Source organism: Bos grunniens, chromosome 17 (assembly GCF_055505025.1).
Source record: "Bos grunniens cultivar Pamir isolate PY7600 chromosome 17, Bosgru_T2T1.0, whole genome shotgun sequence".
NCBI lineage: Eukaryota > Metazoa > Chordata > Mammalia > Artiodactyla > Bovidae > Bos > Bos grunniens.
The window spans coordinates 10,416,333-10,440,071 of record NC_141181.1 but is presented as its reverse complement, the minus strand read 5'-3'; the positions used below and the strand labels follow the sequence as shown (position 1 = coordinate 10,440,071).

The 23,739-nt window shown below is 43.5% G+C and overlaps 1 protein-coding gene across 18 annotated transcripts in view; it reads left to right on the top strand.

Moving 5' to 3' along the window:
- The window catches only part of ARHGAP10 (Rho GTPase activating protein 10), a 376,372-nt gene that overhangs the window by 151,842 nt on the left and 200,791 nt on the right, over positions 1-23,739 (top strand). For all 18 annotated transcript variants that reach the window (XR_015144127.1, XM_086346463.1, XM_086346459.1 and 15 more), the window contains 5 exons: positions 808-918; positions 3,436-3,540; positions 12,714-12,843; positions 18,003-18,109; positions 20,833-20,927. Coding sequence is in view for 17 of the 18 variants with exons in the window: in XM_086346463.1 (XP_086202589.1) it covers positions 808-918; positions 3,436-3,540; positions 12,714-12,843; positions 18,003-18,109; positions 20,833-20,927 (548 nt within the window). In the remaining variant the exon portion in view is untranslated. The remainder of the gene's footprint in view (positions 1-807; positions 919-3,435; positions 3,541-12,713; positions 12,844-18,002; positions 18,110-20,832; positions 20,928-23,739) is intronic.

The following is a 23,739-nucleotide window of genomic DNA, read 5'->3' as shown; positions in this document are numbered from 1 at the left end:
GCCTCTTTGGAGAAATGTCCTGGTGAAACCTACATGATGCTGAATAGGAAATGTTCTGAGGGCCAGAGTTTTCTCCACCGTTCCTCTGTGGAGCCATCGCCTCTCCCAGTGCCTTTCTAGTTAGACAAGAGAACGGGTAACCTCTTTTTGGAATAGTCTCCCGGCCATCTGGTGCCTGCTCGCTTCCAAGGGATGGGCGTGTTGAGGGCGTAGGAGCGTGACTACCTGCAGATGGGCGTCAAGCCCAGCCTTGCCTGGGAGCCAAGTTCTTGCACAGGGGCTGTTGCCACTTCTTCACCTGCTGTTTTCACTCAGGAGTGCTGTGGCGACTGGAATTTGTTCAGTCCTCCTTCCCAGGCCGCTTCATGCTTAGGCGATTTGTTAATGGAAACACTGTTTGTGTAGTTCGGAGTCTGTGTGTATGGTTCCAACTTGCGTGTTAGTTGTGGTTGGGGTAGGTTTCTCGTGAAGAGCGAGACTGCGTGATGTTCGGTCCTTAGGAGTCAACCTCATCACAGACATGAGCAGGGGTTGGCAAACTACTTCTGCAGACAGTCAGATACTAATAAGTATTCTACATATTTGAAGACCATGAGGTCCCTCTTGGGACAACTCAGTTCAGCTGTCGTAGCAGGGAAGTCCACATCGAAGATACGTTACGGAGTGTTTATGGCTGTGTCCAGCACAACCTCCTTTAGGAAGACAGCTGGCCATATTTGGCCCACAGATGGGAGCTTTGCAGACCTTGGATAAAGAGTTTCACATCACACCATCTCTAATCTGACTGCCTCCTTTGTTTTAACACAGGCAGATATCCAAGTGGAACAGAACCGGCAACACTTTTATGAACTGTCTCTTGAATATGTGTGTAAGCTTCAGGAAATCCAAGAAAGGAAGAAGTTTGAGTTTGTGGAACCCGTAAGTATAAACAGCAAGCTTCTCTGTGAGTCAAATGTCGTGATAGAGAATAGGAGTCTGTTTCTTTCAAGGTCTTATTTACGGTTGCTACAGGCCGTGATGCATAAGCACGACAAGATGTCGTAAACTGTACACAGCGCGCCCAGGTCGCTGTGGAGTCAAAATCCCACCACTGAGTAGCGGTTCTTGGCCTTACTGTGCAGCAGTGGAATGAGGATTATCCCTTTTGCTGCATGGCCGCAAGGACCCTGCAGTCAGGTGCAACTTCTCCCATCCTAGTTGTGACTCCGCCCTTAGCAAGAATTCCCATGAAGTTACTGGAATATGAGTGAGCGTGGGGGTGTTTATGGGATAATCTTTATTCTACCTAAATTTGTTTCTAAGGCAAGTGCATCCATCCAAACCTTGGTACTTTCAACAATGACCGGTAACAAGTTATTTCTAATACAATTCACGCTACTTACGCAATAGCTCAGTTGGTAAAGAATCTGCCTGCAGTGCAGAAGACCCCACTTCAATTCCTGGGTCGGGAAGAGCCCCGGGAGAAGGGATAGGCTACCCACTCAGTGTTCTTGGGCTTCCCGTGTGGCTCACCTGGTAAAGAATCTGCCTGCAATTCAGGAGACCCCAGTTCAATTCCTGGGTTGGGAAGATCCCCTGGAGCTACCCACAGTATTCTGGCCTGGAGAATTACATGGACTGTATAGTCCACGGGGTCACAAAGAATCAGACATGACTGAGTGACTTTCACTTTCACTTTCACGCAACCTAAATTAAGAACCAGTATGCAGAACATTTGAAACTACTTTGTGAGTTACTCTGACATTCTTTACACTTATTTTAGAAACACGTGATTTTCATTGGTGCTTATGTAGGTGTACTCTGAGAGCTTCACTTATTTTTATGTTAATGTATCTATGAATATATATCTTCTGAATCAGAACAAAGGATATTTCATACTGAGGGTTTTAGCAAAAAAAAAACAAAAAACACAAAAAACAGATATACACTGAGATCCATGATTCTCAAGTCACTTTAATTTTAATATAGTCTATATTGCATGTGATTAAAATAAAAAAGCTTTACTGAGGTATAATTCACATGCCATACAGTTTAACTATTGTATGTATGATGTTGAGAAACAAACTGAAGAACCAAGTAATTGTTAATGAAAAATGAGCATTGGTGGAAGCTATGTTCCAGTGGGGTAATGGAATTACCCTAAGTTAAAGAGAAAACCTCCTTCAAGCTTTCTTCTTATGAGAAATCATAATAATGGCCTACTTTTTTTTTTTTTTCTGGTTAACATTTACAGTGCTCTGCCATTGTTTAGGTCATTCTAAGCACTTTTCTGTGATCGTGTGTGGATTCCACACAGTACTCTATTAAGGAGATATTTTAATTATGCCACTTAGCAAATGTAGACATCGAAGTAGAAAAATGTCAGCAATTGGCCCCAGTGGGGAATTGACCTCTGCTGGCCACTGGACGTCAGAGTCCCAAATTCCTCAGCACTACATGATGTGACATTCTGAAGATGGTGGATCCCGGGATTTCCTGAGCTCTCACCTCTAATCATTCTCACTGTAGATTTGCTCACACGTGGAGCAGAGGCAGCTGCTTTCTGGTCAAGAGGGTCGGGGGTTTGTAGGAAGCTCGGGGTTTGATGACTGCCCTGCCTTTGCACTCTCTGCCTCAGTCATGGAGCATCTTTGTCAACAACAGAGAGGGTGCCCTACACTGGGTGCCCTTTGAAAGAGCTTTTGACTCTGATCTGTATTTCACTTTCCTTATAGGTTCTATTGGCCTGTAGGGAAGAGGTTTCATTTTAAATGAGTGTAGGGATTCTCTTGATTAAAAAGGACAAATGAGGGCTTTCCTGATGGCTCAGTGCTCAAGAATCCACCTGCCAATGCAGGAGACATGGGTTCGATCCCTGGAATGGGAAGATGCTACATGCCGTGGAGCAGTGAAGCCCGGGGGCCACAACCGTTGAGCCTGTGCCCCAGAGCCCGGGGTCCGCAACTACTGAGCCCACGTGCTGCCAGTACTGAAGCCCGTGCACCCTAGAGCCTGTGCCCTGCGGCGAGAGAAGCCTGCACCCCACAACCAGAGAGTGGCCCACGCTCATCGCAACCAGAGAAAAGCCCACACAGCAACAAAGAACCAGTATGGCCAGACATAAATAAAGATTTCTTTCTTTTTTTTTTTTTTTTTAAAGAAAAAGGACAAAGGGGTGATGTAGAATTCCATTTCTTCTTACAGCATACTATAAAAGCTATCTAATGGCTCTGCTATTGAGGGAGAAATCGCAGATCCTTCATTCTTTTTTTATAGGGAACAATTAATGAACAAAATGCAGTTAGATTTAGTTGAATTCTAGTGACTTGCTTTGAATTATTTTCCATTGATAGAATCATAATGAGATGTGGGGAGACATGTGGCCGTTTTATTTTTTCCCCTGAGGGTTTGTGTGTGTGTGTGCGCGCTAATGTTGTCTTTTCTCCTTTGTTTTAGATGCTGTCATTTTTTCAGGGAATGTTTACTTTCTATCATCAGGGCCATGAACTTGCCAAAGACTTCAATCACTACAAAATGGAACTACAGATCAACATTCAGAACGTAAGGAAACGAAAGCTCTCGCTTTAAAAAAAAGACGTTTGAGAGGTGTAGTTGTGATTTCTCTGGTGTGTGAAAAGCCTTAGGAGCAGGCTGAGCTGTTGGTGCTGGGAAACCGAGGCTACGCTGCCACCTTCTGGTCAGTTCTTAGTATAACAGCTGCTCGCCCGCTAATGGAGGCTCAGGACACTGCCACCTAGCGGCTGCTTTTTTAAAAGACGAATTCATTTTCCATAATTAATTTTCCTCTCTTATTTTCCAAAAAGTCATGAAGTATGTTGTTATAATAAAATCTCACATAATTTGCCTAATTCCCTCCCCAATTTTCTTGAGATATAATTGACACACAGCACTGTATAAGCGGTACAGCTTAACAACTTACTAATTGCAAGATTATTTCCACTTTAGTTAACATCAGTCACCTCCTGTAGTTAAATTTTTTCTTTTTTACCTTGTGACGATAACGTTGAATGCCTACTCTCTTAGCAACTTTGAAACATGCTGTATAGTGATGTGACCTAGTCATTCTACATTTTGTAAGATGGTTCTAAGGATAACTTTTTCGTGTAATTCTAAGTTTGATCTGTATGAAAGACAAAACCGTCCTCCAGGTCTGATTTAAGGCATTTCAGTTGTAATCTAAATTTCTTCTGTTCCCTGTATGACTTATTTGACTTTTATTCCCACATAGGCTCTCAGTTCCAGTGGAATTTCTTTCCTGTGTTTTGTGCGTCTTCACTAATATATTGGTGTTCATAGTTGCTGTTGGTCCTTTATTTTCCTGGAAGAGCTATACTGTCTGTTAGGTCTTGAAGAGAGATTTTTTAAAGAACCTAATCTGTTAAATGGGTTTCCCAGGTGGCACCAGTGGTAAGGACCCTGCCTGCCAGTGCAGGAGGCTTAAGAGACTTGGATTTGATCTCTGGGTCAGGAACATCCCCTGGAGGAGGGCGTGGCCACTCACTCAGTATTCTTGCCTGGAGAATCACATGGACAGAGGAGTTTGGTGGGCTACAGTTCACAGGGTTGCAAAGAGCTGGACACGATTGAAATGACTTAGCACAGCACAACATAATCTTTTAAACAGTATATAGTATGTGGTTTTGATCAGAAGGTGGTACATATTTTTCATTTCAAAACTTTAGTTGATTTGGGAAGTTGGAAGTCTCTTCCTTGAAAAGCTATTCAAGTTATGTTTAGTATAATGTCAAATGTTGTTGAGAGTATAGTGAGTGAGTTTTGGGACAAACTCCTAGTGCATCCTGAAAGACATACCAGGAGAAAGATGGGAATCTCTGTACTGTTCTTATAATCTTAGAAATTGAGAATGAGGGGTTTTTGTGTAGATCTTGTTTCTAAGTTATTTTGGTATAGTTCCCTACACTTGGGAATACAGATAATGAAATCTCTCATGTTTTGTAATTCATGTGTCAGTTTGTATTTGAAGATCGTACATTCTGCTGAGTCATATGACTAAGAGTCGACTCCTCCCTTCACCCCCACCACTCCACCCCCACCCCAATATCAGTGACATAACATAACACAGTTTAAAACTATGTCCCCGTGTCTGTGTGTGGGTTAGTCCTAACTTCAAAGCTGCCTCTGTCGGTAGAACACTTAGTCTAACGACGCTGGGATGTATCGGAAGACTTCTGCAGACCGCGGAATACAGTGTTGTGAAAAGCGTGTTCCATAGTTAGTTTAGAAGATGAGGTGATTATCTTGATTTTTTTGTTTGTGTTTTCTCCACTACCTGACTGTGTAACTGTGTCTGTAGCTCACCTGTCAAGGGCAGGGCTGGTCTGGATGAGAACCTTCAGGCAGAACTAACCCATCATTTGTGTAAAATGAGGAGGCAGGCCCCCTTATTCCAGAATGAAGAATTTCAAGGCGGCCACGGTAGAGCGTTAAATCCAGCGCCCAGCCACCTGCGTGCGGGCCTGGGTGACAGCTCAGGCACCTGCCTGAGGAACCGCCGGCCCTCCGGGTCTGGGGCGAGGTGTGGGGACACTTCGGCCTCTCCTGGGGGCTCCGGAGGAGCCGTCCCTGCAGTGCTCGCTTGTGTGGACCCCCGGGGTCAGGGGGCTATAGTTAGCTTGTTGCTGTGTAGGTGCTAAGCAGTGTCTGACTCTTTTGCGACCCCATGGCCTACCTTACACACCCCACAATAGTTGGAGAGAGAGTCAGGATTTCAGTGGGATTGAACAGTACTCAGACATGGACCACTGTAAGCAGAGCTTGAAGACAGGCTGCCCGTTGAAATGGTTCACCTGGCTTGTAGCCTTAGTCTATTTAGCACTTAGTGCACATACTTGGTAACCTTAATTTCCCACAAAGAAATGGGCAGAGAATAAGTTACTGGGAAGAAGCCTTTTCCTGTGTCCCCGGAGCGTCAGGATCGTCCTCAGCCAGCTGCCCGAGAGCCCCACCGTCCCTGTGTGTGCTCCTCTGCCTTCTGTTCAGGCTCTTCCCCAGGCCGCTCTGCCTCCACCTCACCTTCAGCATGGGGACACCTGACCCCGGGAGCCGCCGTGCTCTGCACTTGTGCTTCTAGCTCATTCTTTTCCCTTCAGCAAGACCAGCGCCCGGGAAACGCATGCCACGCACTCCGCCTCACCTGCGGCACCTCAGTAAGGTGCTGTTCTTAGCCAGCTGTCCCATCCCCTGATGATGCCAGCTTACGGTGTACTGGAGACCACACAGTACAAAAGTCCCAGCTGGGCAAGGGCAGAGGGCGGTGGGCAGCACCAGGGAGTGGCACTGGCCGTACACGCCGCCACGTGGAAAATAGGTGGCTGGTGGGAAGCGCTTACATCACATGAAAGCCCAGCCTGGTGCCCTGTGACTGGAGGAGTGGGCTGGGGGCACAGGGCAGGGAGGCTCCAGAGGGAGGGGATTCATACGTGGTTATGACGGATGCTGAAGCTGAAACTCCCGTACTTTGGCCACCCCATGCGAAGAGCTGACTCATTGGAAAAGACCCTGATGCTGGGATGGATTGGGGGCAGGAGGAGAAGGGGACAACAGAGGATGAGATGGCTGGATGGCATCACTGACTCAATGGACGTGAGTTTGACTGAACTCTGGGAGTTGGTGATGGACAGGGAGGCCTGGTGTGCTGCGATTCATGGGGTCGCAAAGAGTCGGACGCGACTGAGCGACTGAACTGATGATTGATCCACCTTGAACGACAGAAACCAACGCAGGAATGTAAAGCAGTTATCCTCCAATTAAAAAATAATCCCAGCTGTGTGTTACTCTTTTTGTTTGTTTTTTTAAGAATCTATTTTTAAAATTTATTTTAATTGGCGGCTAATTACTTTACAATATTGTGGTGGTTTTTGCCATACATTCGCATGAATCAGCCATGGGTGTACATGTGTCCCCCATCCTGACCCTCCCTCCCAAGAATCTGCTTTTTGGCTGCTGTGACTTCACTGCTGCATACACTTTCTCTGCTTGCTGATCGTGGCCTTCCCGTTGCAGTGATTCCTCTTGCTGTGGGTCCCAGACTCTGGAACTCAGGCTCTGGAGTCTTGGTGCACAGGCTTAGTTGTCCCATGGCAGGTGGGATCTTCACGGACCAGGAGTTGAACCCGTGTCCCCTGCACTGGTAGGCAGATTCTTATCCGCCTGTACCACCAGGGAAGTCCCTGTTTGGTTTTAATCGATGTATGAGCTGTGCTCTCTCAGTCGAGTTTGACTCTTTGCGACCCCGTGAACTGCAGCCCGCCAGGCTCCTCTGTCCATGGGATTTTCCAGGCAAGGACACTGGAGTGAGTTGCCCTTTTCCTTCTCTTGATGTATAGCAGATTTAAAATGTAGTGTTAGTTTCCTGTGTCCAGCAAAGTGATTCGTACATAGATACAGGTACATTCTTGTTCAGATTCTTTTCCTTTATACATTATTGCACGACATTGAATATAGTTCCTCACGCTGTACAGTAGGTCCCTGTTGTTCGCCGGTTTCACGTGTGCGTGTTAAGTCGTTTCAGTCGTGTCTTACGAAACCCATAGAGTGAAGCCCGCCAGGCTCCTCTGTCCCTGGAATTCCCCAGGCAGGAATACTGGAGTGGGTTGCCATGCCATCCTCAGCGGATCTTCCTGACCCAGGGATCAAACCCACATCTCCTGCAGTGGCAGGCGGGTTCTTTACCGATAGTGCCACCTGGGAAGCTCTTTATGCATCAGGTCAGATCAGTTCAGTCGCTCAGTCATGTCCGACTCTTTGCGACCCCATGAATCGCAGCATGCCAGGCCTCCCTGTCCATCACCAACTCCCGGAGTTCACTCAGACTCATGTCCATCGAGTCAGTGATGCCATCCAGCCATTTCATCCTCTGTCGTCCCCTTCTCCTCCTGCCCCCAATCCCTCCCAGCATCAGAGTCTTTTCCAATAGAGATGTGTATCTGTTAATCCCAAATTCCTAATTCATCCCTCCCCACTTCCTCTTTGGTAAGCATAAGTTTCTTTTCTATGTCTGTGAGTCAGTTTATAAGTAAGTTCATTTGTATTATTCTTCACGATTCCACATTTAAGTGATAAGATGACAGTTGTCTTTCTCTGATTTACTTATACTGTGTGTGTTTATGTGTTGAAGGAAACGTACCCAGGTGTTGACACCAAATCTTAGAGTTAACTATCTCTGTTCTATAATGTTAGAGATAATTTTGGTCAACTTTTAGGTATTTCCCTGTAGTAAAAAATGGAAAAACAGTTTTATAATTTAAAAAAAAAGGAAAAGTTACTTAAAAGTAGAACAACCTGTTTTCCCCCACCTAGTTTCACCTTTTCTGTAGTAAAAATGGTTAGACCTTTTTTTGAGAGAGACTTGTCTTTTTCCATGTCCCATAATCTAGAGTAATTGATGGGCAGCAAAAAAGAGCAAGATGGCTTTTAAAAATTACATTTTTTTCCAGAAGAATGTAAATTGCGTCAAAATTAAAGGATATTTTAAAAAATTAATTAAAAACATTTTATGATCTCTATCCCCAGAGAGACTAGAATAGAATTCTTCTGGAAGAAGTAGAACTGGAGAAATTTTAGGGTTCTGGAGTCCCTAGAAGATACTAAGAGCAGTTAGTAAGAATTTATGGATACACACACACGTGTTTGTTACAGTTTTGAGAGAAGAGTAGAACACCAAAATAAACTCTGTGACAAAAAGAGAGAGAGGTCGGAAGTGGTTGTGAGAAACACGGACGTGATGGTTTCTGAGGGGGAGCCTGTCTGTGGTCACTTCGTAATCCTGTTTGCCCCTCTTCTCGCCTCCAGACAGCGCTGTTCGTGCCCCCTCTCTGTTATAGTGTCATGATTAGCTTTTATAATCCCCCCCCAAAAAAAAATTAAAAATGTACTTTCTCTTTCACTCAGATGTAAAGTAATACAATTGTAGTTTTATATTGAAGATTCTCTTCTTTCCTTTGTGAGAGACTGATTGTCACTATTGAGAGGCTTAATTGCAATGAAAATAATAATAACACTTATTTTGTTACCACATGCCATGTGTTACCAAGTGCAATTTGTTTGCAATACAAATGTGTCATAACATTTAGTCTTCAGAAATGTCCTGTGATGTAGATTTTAAAATTCCTACTTTGGCAAGTGAGGAAAAGGAGGAAAGATAACTTCCTCAAGTCATAGTGCTTTAAGGCCGAGTGGCATTGGAACTTGGGCAGGTTTATTCCAGGGCCCAAGGTCACTGATTTCAGACTTAATGTTGGGCTAGAAATAGGTTCACTCATGGAACGTCTGGGGTCAGTAAATATAGGAGTTGGTGGACATCCTGCCCTGGCCATTTGGCTTCCTTGGACCTTAACAGTTTCTGGCTGACATGGGCTTCCCTTTAATGGTAAGAGCTCAGACGTGGGTACGGGTGGGAAGCCTCAGCTCATGCCTGCCTCTCAGCAGTTCTAACCTGCATTCCCCTCGTCCCCGTGGAAGCTGTCCTTCAGGTGTTTAGACTTGATCACCTGTTGGCCTGGCTTCCATCGCATGCCCCTTCTTACCTGGCCATCTGCCCCTTCATAAGGCTCTTGAGGGGGTGAGTTGGGGATGCGGTGAGGGGTATGTGTGGAGAGCCCTGCCCCTTCTTTTCTGTTTAACTGTTTGGGGAGGTTGCTAAGGCAGGCTCAGGGGACCTACCCCTCATGTTTTACAGCTCCTTCATGAAACCCTCCTCGTATTTTTAATTATCCTCTGTCTTCTTTTGCTCTCTGGATGAGGTCATAGGGCCAGGATGAGAAAGCTTGAATGAAAAATGGCAATCTGAACTTGAAATCGGTCTTTGCTATCTGCCTGTGTGTGCTTTGTGCGTGGTCAGTCATGTCTGATTCTTTTGCGACCCCAAGGGCTGTACCCCACCAGGCTCAGAGCTCTGTCCGTGGGATTTCCCAGGCGAGAATACTGGAGTGGGTTGCCATCCCCTCCTCCAGGGGATCTTCCCGACCCAGGGATTGAACCCGAGTTTCCTGTATCTCCTGCATTGGCAGGCAGATTCTTTACCTCTAGTGCCATCTGGGAAACCTTGCTGTCTGCCTGTTAAGCTTTATTTCTGGGTCAGACTTGCTGTGAGCAGTGCCTTCTCTCCCCTCCCCGCCAGTTTTGTAAATACTCTGATGTATTTGAATTCCTGCTCAGTCCCCGCTTTGAATCCTCCTCCCCCCAACAGGTAATGTAATAATATATTTATTATGAGACTTAAGACTCACCAGTTTTGAAGTGTGTGTGTGTGTGTGTGTGTGTGTGTGTGTGTGTGTGTTTAACCAAAGCATGCAAGGAAAGGAAATACAGCAATGGTGTTTTATAAGATTAGAGATGCTAGACTCTGTCATAGGTTATCGTGAGGATTAAAGCACTGTAAACTGATTTCGCAGCCTACTGTGCTATAGTTCACGGGGCCGCAAAGCGTCGGAAACGACTTAGAACTGAATGACCAAAATCTCAGTGTAAACCTTCTCATGTGACCTAGCAATATTTATAGTCTAACATTGTTATTATTCGATGATCTCTTCCTGTACACCTGGAATTTAGAACCAGAAATTGCTAGATTCCAGGCACTGTTCTCTTGCTGTTGCTAAGTTGTGTCCAGCTCTTTTGCAACCCCATGGACCATAGCCCACCAGGCTGCTCTGTCCATGGGATTTCCTAGGCTAGAGCACTGGAGTGGGTTGCCACTTCCTTCTCCAGGGGATCTTCCTGACCCAGGAATTGAACCCACATCTCCTGTTTTGCCAGGTGGGTTCTTTCCCATTGAACCTCCAGGGAAGCCCAGCCATTCTATTACTTGGGCTCTGATTTTTTTAAATGTAAATTCATAATTTACCTAAAATGACACATTAAAAATATAGCTACCCTTTTCCCTTCCTGGTGTAGAGTCACTGGCCTCGGAGGCAGGAGGGCAGTGAGGGTGGGAGGGTACAGAGGCAGAATGCAGAGGAGGGGCTGGAAGATTGAGAGGATTGGCTACATCGGGTGGATGTATTTGTTGAGCAAATAAGTAAATGTATCGGGAATACTGCGGAGAAGGCGATGGCAGCCCACTCCAGTACTCTTGCCTGGAAAATCCCGTGGACGGAGGAGCCTGGAAGGCTGCAGTCCATGGGGTCGCTGAGAGTCGGGCACGACTGAGCGACTTCACTTTCACTTTGCACTTTCATGAATTGGAGAAGGAAATGGCAACCCACTCCAGTGTTCTTGCCTGGAGCATCCCCATGGACAGAGGAGTCTGGTGGGCTACAGTCCCTGGGGTCGCAAAGAGCTGGACATGACTGAGCAACGGAGCATAGCACACAGGAAAATGAAACAGGAGGCGGCTAGAAGGGGTCCCTGCCGGTCAAATCTAGGACAGTTTGAGCATTAACTTAAATAATGAGAGTTTTGGATACAACTCGTTAGGTTAATAGCAGTGTGTGTGTGTGTGCACACACGTGTGTGCTAGCATTTGCATATATGTAGCGTGCACATACGTGTGTACATGTGTATGTGTATATATTAGACACAGAGATGGAAAGAAGTCAGAGATGGGGAGAATCTCTGTAAAGTGACAAGGTGACTAAAATTAGGGTATAATTAGCTTTAAGATGCGGCAGGAAACCCCAGAGCATAAGAAACGGGAAGGCAAGAGATGGCCACCAGCAGGTGAGTCCCACCCTCTCTGCAGCCCCATACATTTTTAGAGTACATAAATGAATTAAAAACAATCTCTCAGCTTGTGTTTAAAATAAGCCTCTGTTAAGTTTCTCCTTTACAGTCTTCATTTATCAGACTTCCCATCCCCCTCTAAAACTGGACCATTCTAACATTTTTCTGCATTTAGAACCCTTGGTAACCCCTTTCATTGTAGGGAGGAGAGAGGAGGAATTTCAATAATAATTTTTCATCTCAGCTCCTCCACAGTTTCACATCAGCAGTTTTTCGGTATTAATACAATTATTTTTGAGTGTAGATGAAAGAAATGTCCGGAAACTTGGTGGTGCTGACTCGGCAGGTTTGCCTGGTAATTTTGTCACTTCACCTTGCATGTCCGTTGGCAGTCTAGCCGTCTGACAGAGATATTGACATCCCGTCTCCAGGGCTTCACAAATGTGATTTGCCTCTTTAGATATCAAAGACATTATTCGTAGGTGAGATTTCTTTCCCCCCTTCTTTATTCTGTGAAGAAATGTCATTTTCAAGTGCAATTACCACAGCCTTGGAAAAATGACACTGAGTTTTAGTAGTTTGCAAAGTAGAATTAAGTTTTTTCAGATTCTGAATACTTAGATATATTGCTGGTAATGAGTCAGATTGATTGTTGCAAACGAAAGACTTCCTTTTATGGCCTATATATATATATATATATTTTTTTTTTTAAACCTAAGATTTAATACTATTGTGAGACGTGCAGACATGAATTCTTATGTTGAATAATGGAATTATTCTTGGTGTTAGAAATCTTCCAAGTAAATAACCTCTAGTAACCTTTGTTCCTATATGTCTGTTAACTACTTAACTAGTTTTTTTCTTTGCACAATAATCTCAACAAAGAAGAGACAATGGAAAGGATGTACACGTTTTGAGAAGTTGGTAGAAAAATGCTACAGATTTAATTATAGCTACCCAGAGACTTGAAAATGTACTTAAGTTCGTTTTTAAGTCCTTTTAAAACTTATACGTGTTTCTTAAATCCATTTCAGACACGGAATCGTTTTGAAGGAACAAGGTCAGAAGTGGAAGAACTTATGAACAAGATCAGACAGAATCCCAAGGACCACAAACGAGCAAGTCAGTTCACAGCGGAGGGCTACCTGTATGTGCAGGAAAAAAGTAAGAGACTCTCCCGCGGTGGCGACTAACTCGTTAAAAATTATTAAAAACTCTCACTGTAATCACTCTCTGATATTTGGGAGTAGTTTTTCCTACCAGTTTCTTTGCTGTCTGAAGGTGTAGGTTGCAGTTTGGCGGGGAAAACACATTCCTTCCCTAGGGGGAGAATGCTGAGATTAGGAACTCTGTGAGCACCCTGCTTTCCAGCCACAGCCAACCGATTCTCCGTCACACTTTGTTAAAATTTGCTTGCAAGGGAGGAATGACTTAGTAACATCTGAAAGCGAGGTGGGTATTAGCTTTTTCCTCTTTTCTTCTCATCCTTATCATTAACACCAACACCCAGCCACCCACATACTCATATGCACCTGCACCCTCTCCCCAGAGCCCTGTTCTTCCGTGTTGAAGTCAAGAAGGGCGAATGTCTCTCCTGCTTTCACGTCACTTCTTGTGTGCTTTGTCTGAGATCGGTTTTTGTCCTTGTTAAAATTACCAGGGCAATTGCATATGACTATGAAAAAAAAATTCTGGATGACATGCTAACTTACCTCCCTGGATTTTCAGCATTGTTTTTCTCTTAGCGAACGTGCAGTGTGTGAGTCAGTCAGTCAGTTAAGTCGCTCAGTTGTGTCCGACTCTTCGCGACCCTATGAATCGCAGCATGCCAGGCCTCCCTGTTCATCACCAACTCCCGGAGTTCACTCAGACTCACGTCCATCGAGTCAGTGATGCCATCCAGCCATCTCATCCTCTGTCGTCCCCTTCTCCTCCTGCCCCCAATCCCTCCCAGCATCAGAGTCTTTTCCAATGAGTCAACTCTTCGCATGAGGTGGCCAAAGTACTGGAGTTTCAGCTTTAGCATCATTCCTTCCAAAGAACACACAGGACTGATCTCCTTTAGGATGGACTGGTTGGATCTCCTTGCAGTCCAAGGGACTCTCAAGAGTCTTCCCCAACACCACAGTTCAAAAGCATCAATTCTTCGGCGCTCAGCTTTCTTCACAGTCTAACTCTCACATCCATACATGACCACTGGAAAAACCATAGCCTTGACTAGATGGACCTTTGTTGGCAAAGCAATGTCTCTGCTTTTGAATATGCTATGAAGGTTGGTCATAACTTTCCTTCCAAGGAGTAAGTGTCTTCTAATTTCATGGCTGCAGTCACCATCTGCAGTGATTTTGGAGCTCCCAAAAAATAAAGTCTGACACTGTTTCCACTGTTTCCCCATCTATTTCCCATGAAGTGATGGGACCGAATGCCATGATCTTCATTTTCTGAATGTTGAGCTTTAAGACAACTTTTTCACTCTCCTCTTTCACTTTCATCAAGACGCTCTTTAGTTCCTCTTCACTTTCTGCCATAAGGGTGGTGTCATCTGCATATCTGAGGTTATTGCTATTTCTCCTGGCAATCTTGATTCCAGCTTGTGCTTCATCCAGCCCAGCGTTTCTCATGATGTACTCTGCATATAAGTTAAATAAGCAGGGTGACAATGTACAGCCTTGATGTACTCCTTTTCCTATTTGGAACCAGTCCATTGTTCCATGTCCAGTTCTAACTGTTGCTTCCTGACCTGCATACAGGTTTCTCAAGAGGCAGGTCAGGTGGTCTGGTATTCCCATCTCTTTCAGAAATTTCCACAGTTTATTGTGATCCACACAGTCAAAGGCTTTGACATAGTCAATAAAGCAGATATAGATGTTTTTCTGGAACTCTCTTGCTTTTTCGATGATCCAGCAGATGTTGGCAATTTGATCTCTCATTCCTCTGCCTTTTCTAAAACCAGTTTGAACATCTGGAATTTCACGGTCCACGTACTGCTGAATCCCAGCTTGGAGAATTTTGAGCATTACTTTACTAGTGTGTGGGATGAGTGCAATTGTAGAGTATCCTTATTTTGAAATTAAAGCACCCCACGATGCCTTCAGACTTTGGACAGTGTGGTCTTACTTTAATGATGAGGCTGTTGCGGTTTACCTCCTCAGCTGTGGAGCCTGATTGCCAGTTAGGAGGAGGAGTCGTGGGCTTCCCAGGTGGTGTAGTGGTAAAGAATCCTCCTGCCAGCGCAGGAGACGGAGGAGACTAGACTTGGATTCGTGGATCAGGAAGATCCCCTGGAGGAGGGCTTGGCAACCCACTCCAGTCTTCTTGCTGGGATAATCCAATGACCAGAAGAGCCTGGCGGGCTGCAGTGCGTGGGGCTGAAAAGTCAGCCGTGATTTGGGAACTGCACATGCACACACAGGAGTGGTGTGTGAGAATGTTCCTGTATTTCCTGTTTCCCTCCCCTCCGCCCTTAACTGTAGTTAGGCTGCTTTAGAGTTTTCATTTGCCAAGTGTGACTCTTGCAACGGGATTCCCAAACTGACCAGTTTTGTAGCAGAGAGACTCAGGGAACAGCCGCGTGACCGGGTGTTCCTGTTACTTGCAGTGGGGAGACTGGTGGTCCTTTCTCCACTTGCCCTTCTTTAATCTGGGCTTAGTCTTAGTGTCTCATGAAGGACAGTTACTGGCATGGCACAACTGTAAATTTGTTTAATTTTTTTTAGTCTCCTCCCTCCCCCCAAAAAAACAAAACTGAGAGGCAATTTATTTTTACAAATGTTGGTTGAATGGCAAAATCGTGTCATTTCTAAAGGTGCTGTCAGGAACAACAGCTATTGAGCTGTGTATAGAGTGAATATTTCATTAAAAATTTTTTTTACTTGAGTATATATATTTTTACTGGAGTATATACTTTTTTTTTTTTTTACTGGAGTAAAATATATGTGTTATTTTACAGCAAAGTGAGTCAGTTATACATATGTTTGTTTTCTTTTTCATATTCTTTTCCATTGTGATTTATCATGGGACACTGAATACGGTTCCCTGTGCTATGCAGTGAATGGGACCTTGTTTATCCACCCTATGTATTACTAGTTTGCTAATCCCAAGTTCTCCTTTCCTCCCCCTCTAATTTTTTTAACCTTTTTAACAGTCAAGTGAAAAATGTCACAAGAATCTTTTTTTAGACTTATAACTGTTGGTTAACTTACTGACTTTGAGAGAGATGGGGCTGAAATTGGACTGAAAAAACCACAGTGACAGAACTCTTCACTTTTTAGCTGTGCTAAACTCTCTATCCATCTTGTTTTATTTAATGCATTAAGAACTCCTATGAATTGTGAGGTGCTGTTATCACCCCGTTTGCCAGTGAGAACACAGAAGCACTGGGGGATTAACAGTGCTCCTTCGATCATGCACCTCCTCAGTGCTGGAACTGCCCGAGACGAGAGTCTGTGTTGGGCTTCCCTCGTGGCTCAGCTGGTGAAGAATCCGCCTGCATTGCGGGAGACCTGGGTTCCATCCCTGTGTTGGGAAGATGCCCTGGAGGAGCGGACGGCTATTCACTCCAGTATTCTGGCCTGGAGAATTCCATGGACAGAGGAGCCTGGCAGGCTGCAGTTCATGGAGTCACAAAGAGTTGGACACGACTGAGCGACTTACACACACACACACACACACGGCTGCAGTTCATGGAGTCGCAAAGAGTTGGACACGACTGAGCGACTTAAACACACACACACACGAGTCTGTGTTACACCCTCTCTGTCATATTGCCCAAAACTTGGACGGCATGAAAAGCTGTCACTAATCTCTGTGCTTAGGGCTGGTTGAGCGGGGTCTGGTGAAGTCGGGAGGGGGTGGCAGCTTAATCAGTGAAGCACCTTGATATCTGGGCAAGAGATTCTGAGGTTTGGCTTTGCCATTTGGTCTAAGCCTAAGATTTTCTTTAGATTAAAAAGACAGTAATATACGTATCGTCTCTTGAGGTATTTTTCTTGGTGTTGAATGAAATACCTATGCAGTATTTTTATGAACCATAGAACAGAGTACACATGCTTGCTGTTGATCACACACACACACACTGAGGGTTCCCAAACTCTGGCCCAGCACTAAGGATGTTTTGAGGTGAGATTTATTGTGGTCTATTAAGCCCTTTCATCTCCCCTCCACCCAAGGTGATGTAATTCATTTTTCCTAAAGCTAAATGCATTTCTTTTAAATGGGTCCTTCCCCCCCCGCCCTCCAAGTTTGTTCTTTTTGATTTTTAGGTATAAAAATCTATATTTTTAGGCTTTATTTATATTTTCAGCTGTGATGATGTTGATCATAGGGTTGACTTTTTTTTATTTTAATGTCCTTTCTTGATAAAAGAAAAAATTATCAAACTGAATGGGACCTCGCTTTTCCTTTGCTGTGATGGAACCGTTCTAGGTCTCCTGACTTGGGATCATTTTCTTTTAAGAGCTCTGATGGTTGTAATACTGACCAAGCAAGAGGTAAAAAGTGGTTCCAAAACTGTTCTGGTGCACATGTGGACAACTCACTCTTCTGTTCTAAACACGTCATTTAAATTTAGTTTTACTTTTGGCTGCTCTGGGTCTTTGTTGCTGCGAGCGGGCTTTCCCTACTGATGGTGAGTGGGGGCTGCTCTTCAGCTGTGGCACACAGGCTTCTGTTACAGAACGTGGACTCAGTTGCTCTGAGGCATGTGGGATCTTCGTTCCCGGGCCGGGGATCAAGCTCTTGTCCCCTGCATTAGCGGGCAGATTCTTAACCGATGGACCATCAGGGAGGTCTCATACTTCATTTTAAAGTTTACCTTTGACATCGTTAGTAAGGATAGCTGCTTACAAGGTGCTTTAGTGGGCTTAAAGCACTAGATAGATTTATAGTCTACATGCTTTTCTGCACTGTGATTCTACAATTCTATTATTTTGAGAGGCCAGAATTGAATCCAAAACCATCACATATATCTGGTGGCATTCTTGGAATTCTCACAAGCTATTCATACATAGACAAAAATAAAAAAATGTATAATTTACAATTAGGAGATTTTCATGTATGAGATAGCAGTCTAGCAGATTATGTGAAAAACATGTCTTTAAATTATTTATTTGTTGCTGAGAACTGTTAGGACCTTTTCTCAAACTGTCTATATGAGCCCTCTTATTTCCCCTAGCTTTTCCCTTGTCTTAGATGAGCTGTGTTGCTGATTTGTTTTCTTGAGCTGTATTAGTTGCCATTTCTGGCTTTTTTCTCTTTAGCAATATAGAGTTTTGCATACCTGTTTGTTTATAAGGAAACATGTAAAGTTCTGTTTCTTGTTGAAGGGCCTCCTCCATTCGGTTCCAGCTGGGTCAAACACTACTGCATGTATCGAAAAGCTGCCAAGAAGTTCACCATGATCCCGTTTGAGCACAGATCCGGGGGGAAACTTGTAAGTGTTTCCTTTTTATGCTTTGTACTGGCTGTGAGGTGGTCTTTGAGGGCATCATTTTAATGGTGTTTCCATTAAATGATAAATACCTTCCATTTTGCTTTTAGAATGAAAAGATTGTTTTTTTTTTTCCTAAATAAAATCGGCCAGAAAATAATTCCTGTATTTTCTGAATTGCTGGCATGTGGTTTTAAAAAAAATATTTTAAAAATGTTTATTTGGCTGCCCCAGGTCTTAGTTCTGGCACGCGGATCTCTTATGTGTGGGGTGTGGGCTCTAGTTCCCTGACCAGGAGTTGAACCCAGGCCCCCGGCCTTGGAAATGCGGAGTCTTAGCTACTGGATCACCAGGGATGTCCTGTTGGCATGGATTTTTATGGTCAGATTTTTTTTTTTTTAAAGAAAGAATGATTTGACGTCCCTGTTACTGGAAGATAGAGTTCATACCTTCAGCATGCTTTCCTGACTCAGGGGGCTGACTGCTCAGGATTTATGGGGGAGGCCTGACGTTGTACATGGTGGTGGTGGTTTAGTTGCTAGGTCGTGTCTGACTCTTGCTATCCCCGCCATGGGGATAGCTCTCCAGGCTCCTCTGTCCATGGGATTTCCCAGGCAAGAAGGCTGGAGTGGGTTGTCATTTTCCTCCTCCAGGGGAATCTTCCCAACCCAGAGATTGAACCTACGTCTCTCACAGATTCTGCATTGACTGAGCCACGTGCACACGTAAATTCACATAAATGAAAAGATTACAGAGTAGATGATCTGTAGTGAAGTTTTCTGCTTTTCATTCAGACTTGAACCTTCTCACTTAGACACTCACCATTTAGTTTACACCTCCTGAGAAATAAACTCCACAGCAACTCGTGATATAGGAAATGTATGCGAGAAGCCCGCAGGAGCTGTCTGGGTGGAAAAGGTGGTCTTTGTTTTAAAGCAGAAGCTGTAGCTCTTAGCAACAATAATAGTCAACACAGAGCTCCTCTCACTAACATTGACTGTAACTGGTGACACATTTTAAGGTTAATTCATTGCTTGCTGGGTGGATGGGCATAATTTTGTTTCTGTGAATACAGAATTAACCCAAGTTCACTTCTGTTTACACGTACTTTGCATCTTCCTGAAAACTATTTAAAGCTGCTTATAATAGAAGCACATTTTTGTGATATCAAAATACACATGGAAAATCGTGGCCATGGTAAAGAAGAGGAAGCCAGGATGTCACCCCTGGAGGGGGATGGCTTTTGTTGTTTTTGTGTTCTTTTTTTTTTTTTTTTAAAGATCACATTCATTTATTTTTGTCAAATGTAACTAAAGTTTAATGGATACAGTCAGGAATAATTTGTTAAGAACATGTCAGACACAGAGAAGGCAAAATTTGTTGGTAAGTGAAGCATCAAATCTAATAAAAGAGCAAACTCCAGGAATGATCAGCAACTGTGCGCAGCTCATTAACCAAATGCTCGTGATTACTTTATACCTCTGAGGGCCACTGACATGATCAGAAGTTGCAGTGAGAGGATAAATATGGATTAGCTTCTGTATCTCTGTACACTTTTTCCAGTTTTTACAAATTTTATATTTAATGGGAGGATAATTGCTTTACAATGTTCTGTTGGTTTCTGCCATACGTCAACATGAATCAGCCATAGATAGACATGTGAACCCTCCCTCTTGAACACTAACTCCCATTCTCTTTAATGACAAACCGAGCATGGGTTGGAGTGCGAGTTTCCTTTCAGAGCCGACTCAAGACCCAGGACACATCTGCTTAGTGGTGTCTTTCTGTTTTAGCCCCAAATAACAAATACATTTAAAATACGATGACTGTGATATTTTGAATGTTTTTTACATCTGAATGCTGGTTTAGTATTAGAGATCTTCACATTCCAGAAAATACTAAAATATTCCAGAAGTGTTTCTCAGACTCTTACAGTTTCTTACTGAGAACCTGTTTTTGCATTGCTTCTGTCTCCTGTTTTCTGCTGCTTTTTAAAGCTCTTGGAGAGGGTGGTTAACTGAGATAAAATGGTACCATATTTAACTGAACACTCAGTAAAGGTAAATTCAAGGTGATTCACTGAGGAAACAGCAAAGCACATAGATGTGTTGGGAAGATCCCCGGGAGAAGGAAATGGCAACCCACTGCAGTATTCCTGCCATGCATGATCCCCTGGACAGAGGAGCCTAGTGGGCTGCAGTCCATGGGGTTGCAAAGACCTGGGCACAGCTGAGCACACACCCACATAAATGGAATGGTTCTAGCTTGAGATGATCACAATGGCTGATCCAAGGTCCTTCATGTACTTTTAGGTAGATTCTTATGGAATTAAAGTTTTCATAGGTCAGAAATGGTTACCTGTGGGCTGTTTCATGTCGTATAATGTAATGTGAAATGCAAACACATTATCTTTTTTTTTTAACAAGAGGGCAATAAGAATAACAAATATAGACATGTGGAAACTATATTGCTAATCCACCTTTTAAAATTAGCACTCATAAGGTCTGGTTTAAGGTTACTGTAATTGAAGCAGCGTCTAAAAAATCTTAAGAAAAGGTCAGTGACAGAAATGGCTACAGTTCGAAATAAACTGGTTCCAAAGAGAACAGAATAGAGGAACCTAAGATCTGAACCTTGCCTCCCCTCCCCCCTTCAAGTATAGGATACGTAACTCTGTGTATGTGTATACTGTAGTGTTTGAAAATGCTTAAAATGATTCTTCGCAGGGGGATGGAGAGGTCTTCTTTTTGAAAGAATGTATCAGGAGACATACTGACTCCATTGACAGAAGGTTTTGCTTTGACGTGGAAGCTGCTGACCGGTAAGTTATTGGAATTCCTGGACTTCATGGAAGGAGTCGTTTCAGAAAATCATTTAAAAAATAGGTAATTGCAGCTTGGATTTCTGTGGCCTGGGAGACGGTTATCTTTCTGTTTTTCCAAGCTGTGTATTCACTGTGGGCTGTTCTGTGTTGGTCACTGCGTTTGGCTGTGGAATGATATAGCTTAGTCTTGGCCGAAGTTTGCAGTCACTTTAACTAGTGTTGTTGCTTAAACAGTGACCTTGGGGGGTTTCATTGTTGATCCAAGCCTCCTTTTCTGGCACTAAAAGTGTGAGGCGTGAAGATGAGGAAGTAGGTGATGGAGCTAGAAAGAGGTGCTTGTGGCTCTTCACACACAGCAGTATTCATTTTTGCGTGTGGGAATTTTCCATGTGTATATGGAAAGGTAATAGAAGGTCACAGGCAAACTCTGTTTATTCAAAGACTAGTTATCTTTTTTTTTTCTCGCAATATGACTTTTAGTTATAGAGATTCTTTTAGTTAGAAAAGAATCTTTGCTGGAGGGAAAGAAGTGAAAAAAAGAAAAACAAAGCTCATTTGTCAATATTACTACCTGTCTGGCATTTATTTCTGTGTCCTTCCATAGTACTAAGGAAAATCATGGTGCTCATAGAATATTTCTTTTTTAATGACTGATGATGGTATGAAGGTTTCTTGCCAGCCCTAGTTATGGGCAGCAATGGTCTCTAGATAATGATGTTTCATGTTTGTATAATAAAAGTTTACAATATGAGATTTTTTTAAACACAAGTTCATTTCAGATCAGGACCCAAGAATACAAAAATAGTGTTTCCTCTTCCCTCAGATGATGTAACTGAGTCTATGGGGTTCATTCAATAAATGCATTGAAGACCAGGTACATAAAAATGTGTGTTTATGTATCATGATAATATGGTAATACAATGAAAAGGACAAATGGTTTAATAAGCCTTTTGCCAAGACTGTAAAAAAAGAGAACGTCATTGTAAAAGAGGTTAAATTTCAAGCCAGTAAGGATAAGTTAAAAATCTTTAAGAAGAGATTCGGGCTGTATAATACAACTTGAGCGTAAGTATGTATGCTGTAAGCATTGACTGAGTTTTCTGTACGTACCAGATAGTGTTCTGAATTCTTCTCTTCTTTACCTCATTTTATCCTCAGCCCAGCTCTGTCAGGTAGACATTATGCTTCTCATTTCATGATGAAAAACGGAGCCTTATGTGGTTCTCCTCAGGTCATGTAGCTAGTAAGTGGAAGAGCTGAGATGTGAATTGTTGCGTTTGTCCCTGGAGCCCAGGCTCTTAACTGCTCTGCTGCAGGCATCAGAGTATAACTGTGTAAGTGTGTTGCCTCTGAAATAGTTGACAGAGGTGAGTCAGCAGTGATGTCTTACAGAAAATGTGTCAAATGAGGTTAATCTGCATTTCTTTAAAAGGGTAATTCTAGTACTTCCATTTATTGTTTTAATTTTGTATTAATTTTATTTTAATTTTGTATTGATTTTCCCCAGTCCTGTGTTTTCTCTAAGACCTTGATCATGCCAAATGCTCTTCTTCATTGATATCCTTATTACAATAACTGTTGAATTGACCAAAAAGTTTGTTTGGGTTTTTCTGCAAGATGTTATGGAAAAACCCGAACAAACTTTTTGACCAACCCAGTACTTTCCACCCCTCACAAAGGTTGATGAGTGGTTACTGTGGAGTTACTTTCATAATGATGGTATTTTGAATGGAGACCCTCAGAACTGGGGAAGACGTTAGAGGTGATCTATTTTAAAGCAGAGACATTACTTTGTCAACAAAGGTCTGTCTAGTCAAGGCTATGGTTTTTCCAGTAATCGTGTATGGATGTGAGAGTTGGACTATAAAGAAAGCTGAGTGCAGAAGAATTATTGCTTTTGAACTGTGGTGTTGGAGAAGACTCTTGAGAGTCCCTTGGACTGCAAGGAGATCCAACCAGTCCATCCTAAAGGAGATCAGTCCTGGGTGTTCATTGGAAGGACTGATGTTGAAGCTGAAATTCCAATACTTTGGCCACCTGATGTGAAGAGCTGGCTCATTTGAAAAGACCCTGATGTTGGGAAAGATTGAAGGCGGGAGGAGAAGGGGATGACAGAGGATGAGATGGTTAGATGGTATCACCAACTCAATGGACATGAGTTTGGGTAGACTCCGGGAGTTGGTGATGGACAGGGAGGCCTGGCATGCTGTGGTTCATGGGGTCACAAAGAGTCAGACATGACTGAGCGATTGAACTGAACTGATTTTAGTCGTTTTCAAACTGCTCTATAGGGATGTCTTTTCAAATAAAAACTTTACACTTTTAGGCATATATAAATCAGAAAAAAAGAGAGTTCCCTTATTAAAGTGAGGTAGGGGGCCTGGAGGGCTTCCTAGGTGGCATTAGTGGTAAAGAATCCACCTGCCAGGGCAGGAGACATAGATAGGTGGGTTCAATCCCTGGATTGGGGAGGTTCCCTGGAGGAGGGCATGGCAACTCATGCCAGTATTCTTGCCTGGAGAATCCCATGGACAGAGAGGAGTCTGGCAGGCTGCAGTCCATGGGATCACAAAGAGTCAGACACGACTGGAGTGACTTAGCATGCACGCATTCTGGGGACCTGGATCTTTACCCTCTCAGCTGCCTTCTTCTTGAAGAAATCACTGATTTACTTCCATTGATGCCCAGAGCTGCTTTCTGGGAACTGGGTGGAGGCAGACCAGTAATCTAGTTTACGTGATTCAAGAAAGGCATAGAGGATCTAACGTCTATAATGATAACTGAAGGTGTATTTGGAGTCAGCTGGGAT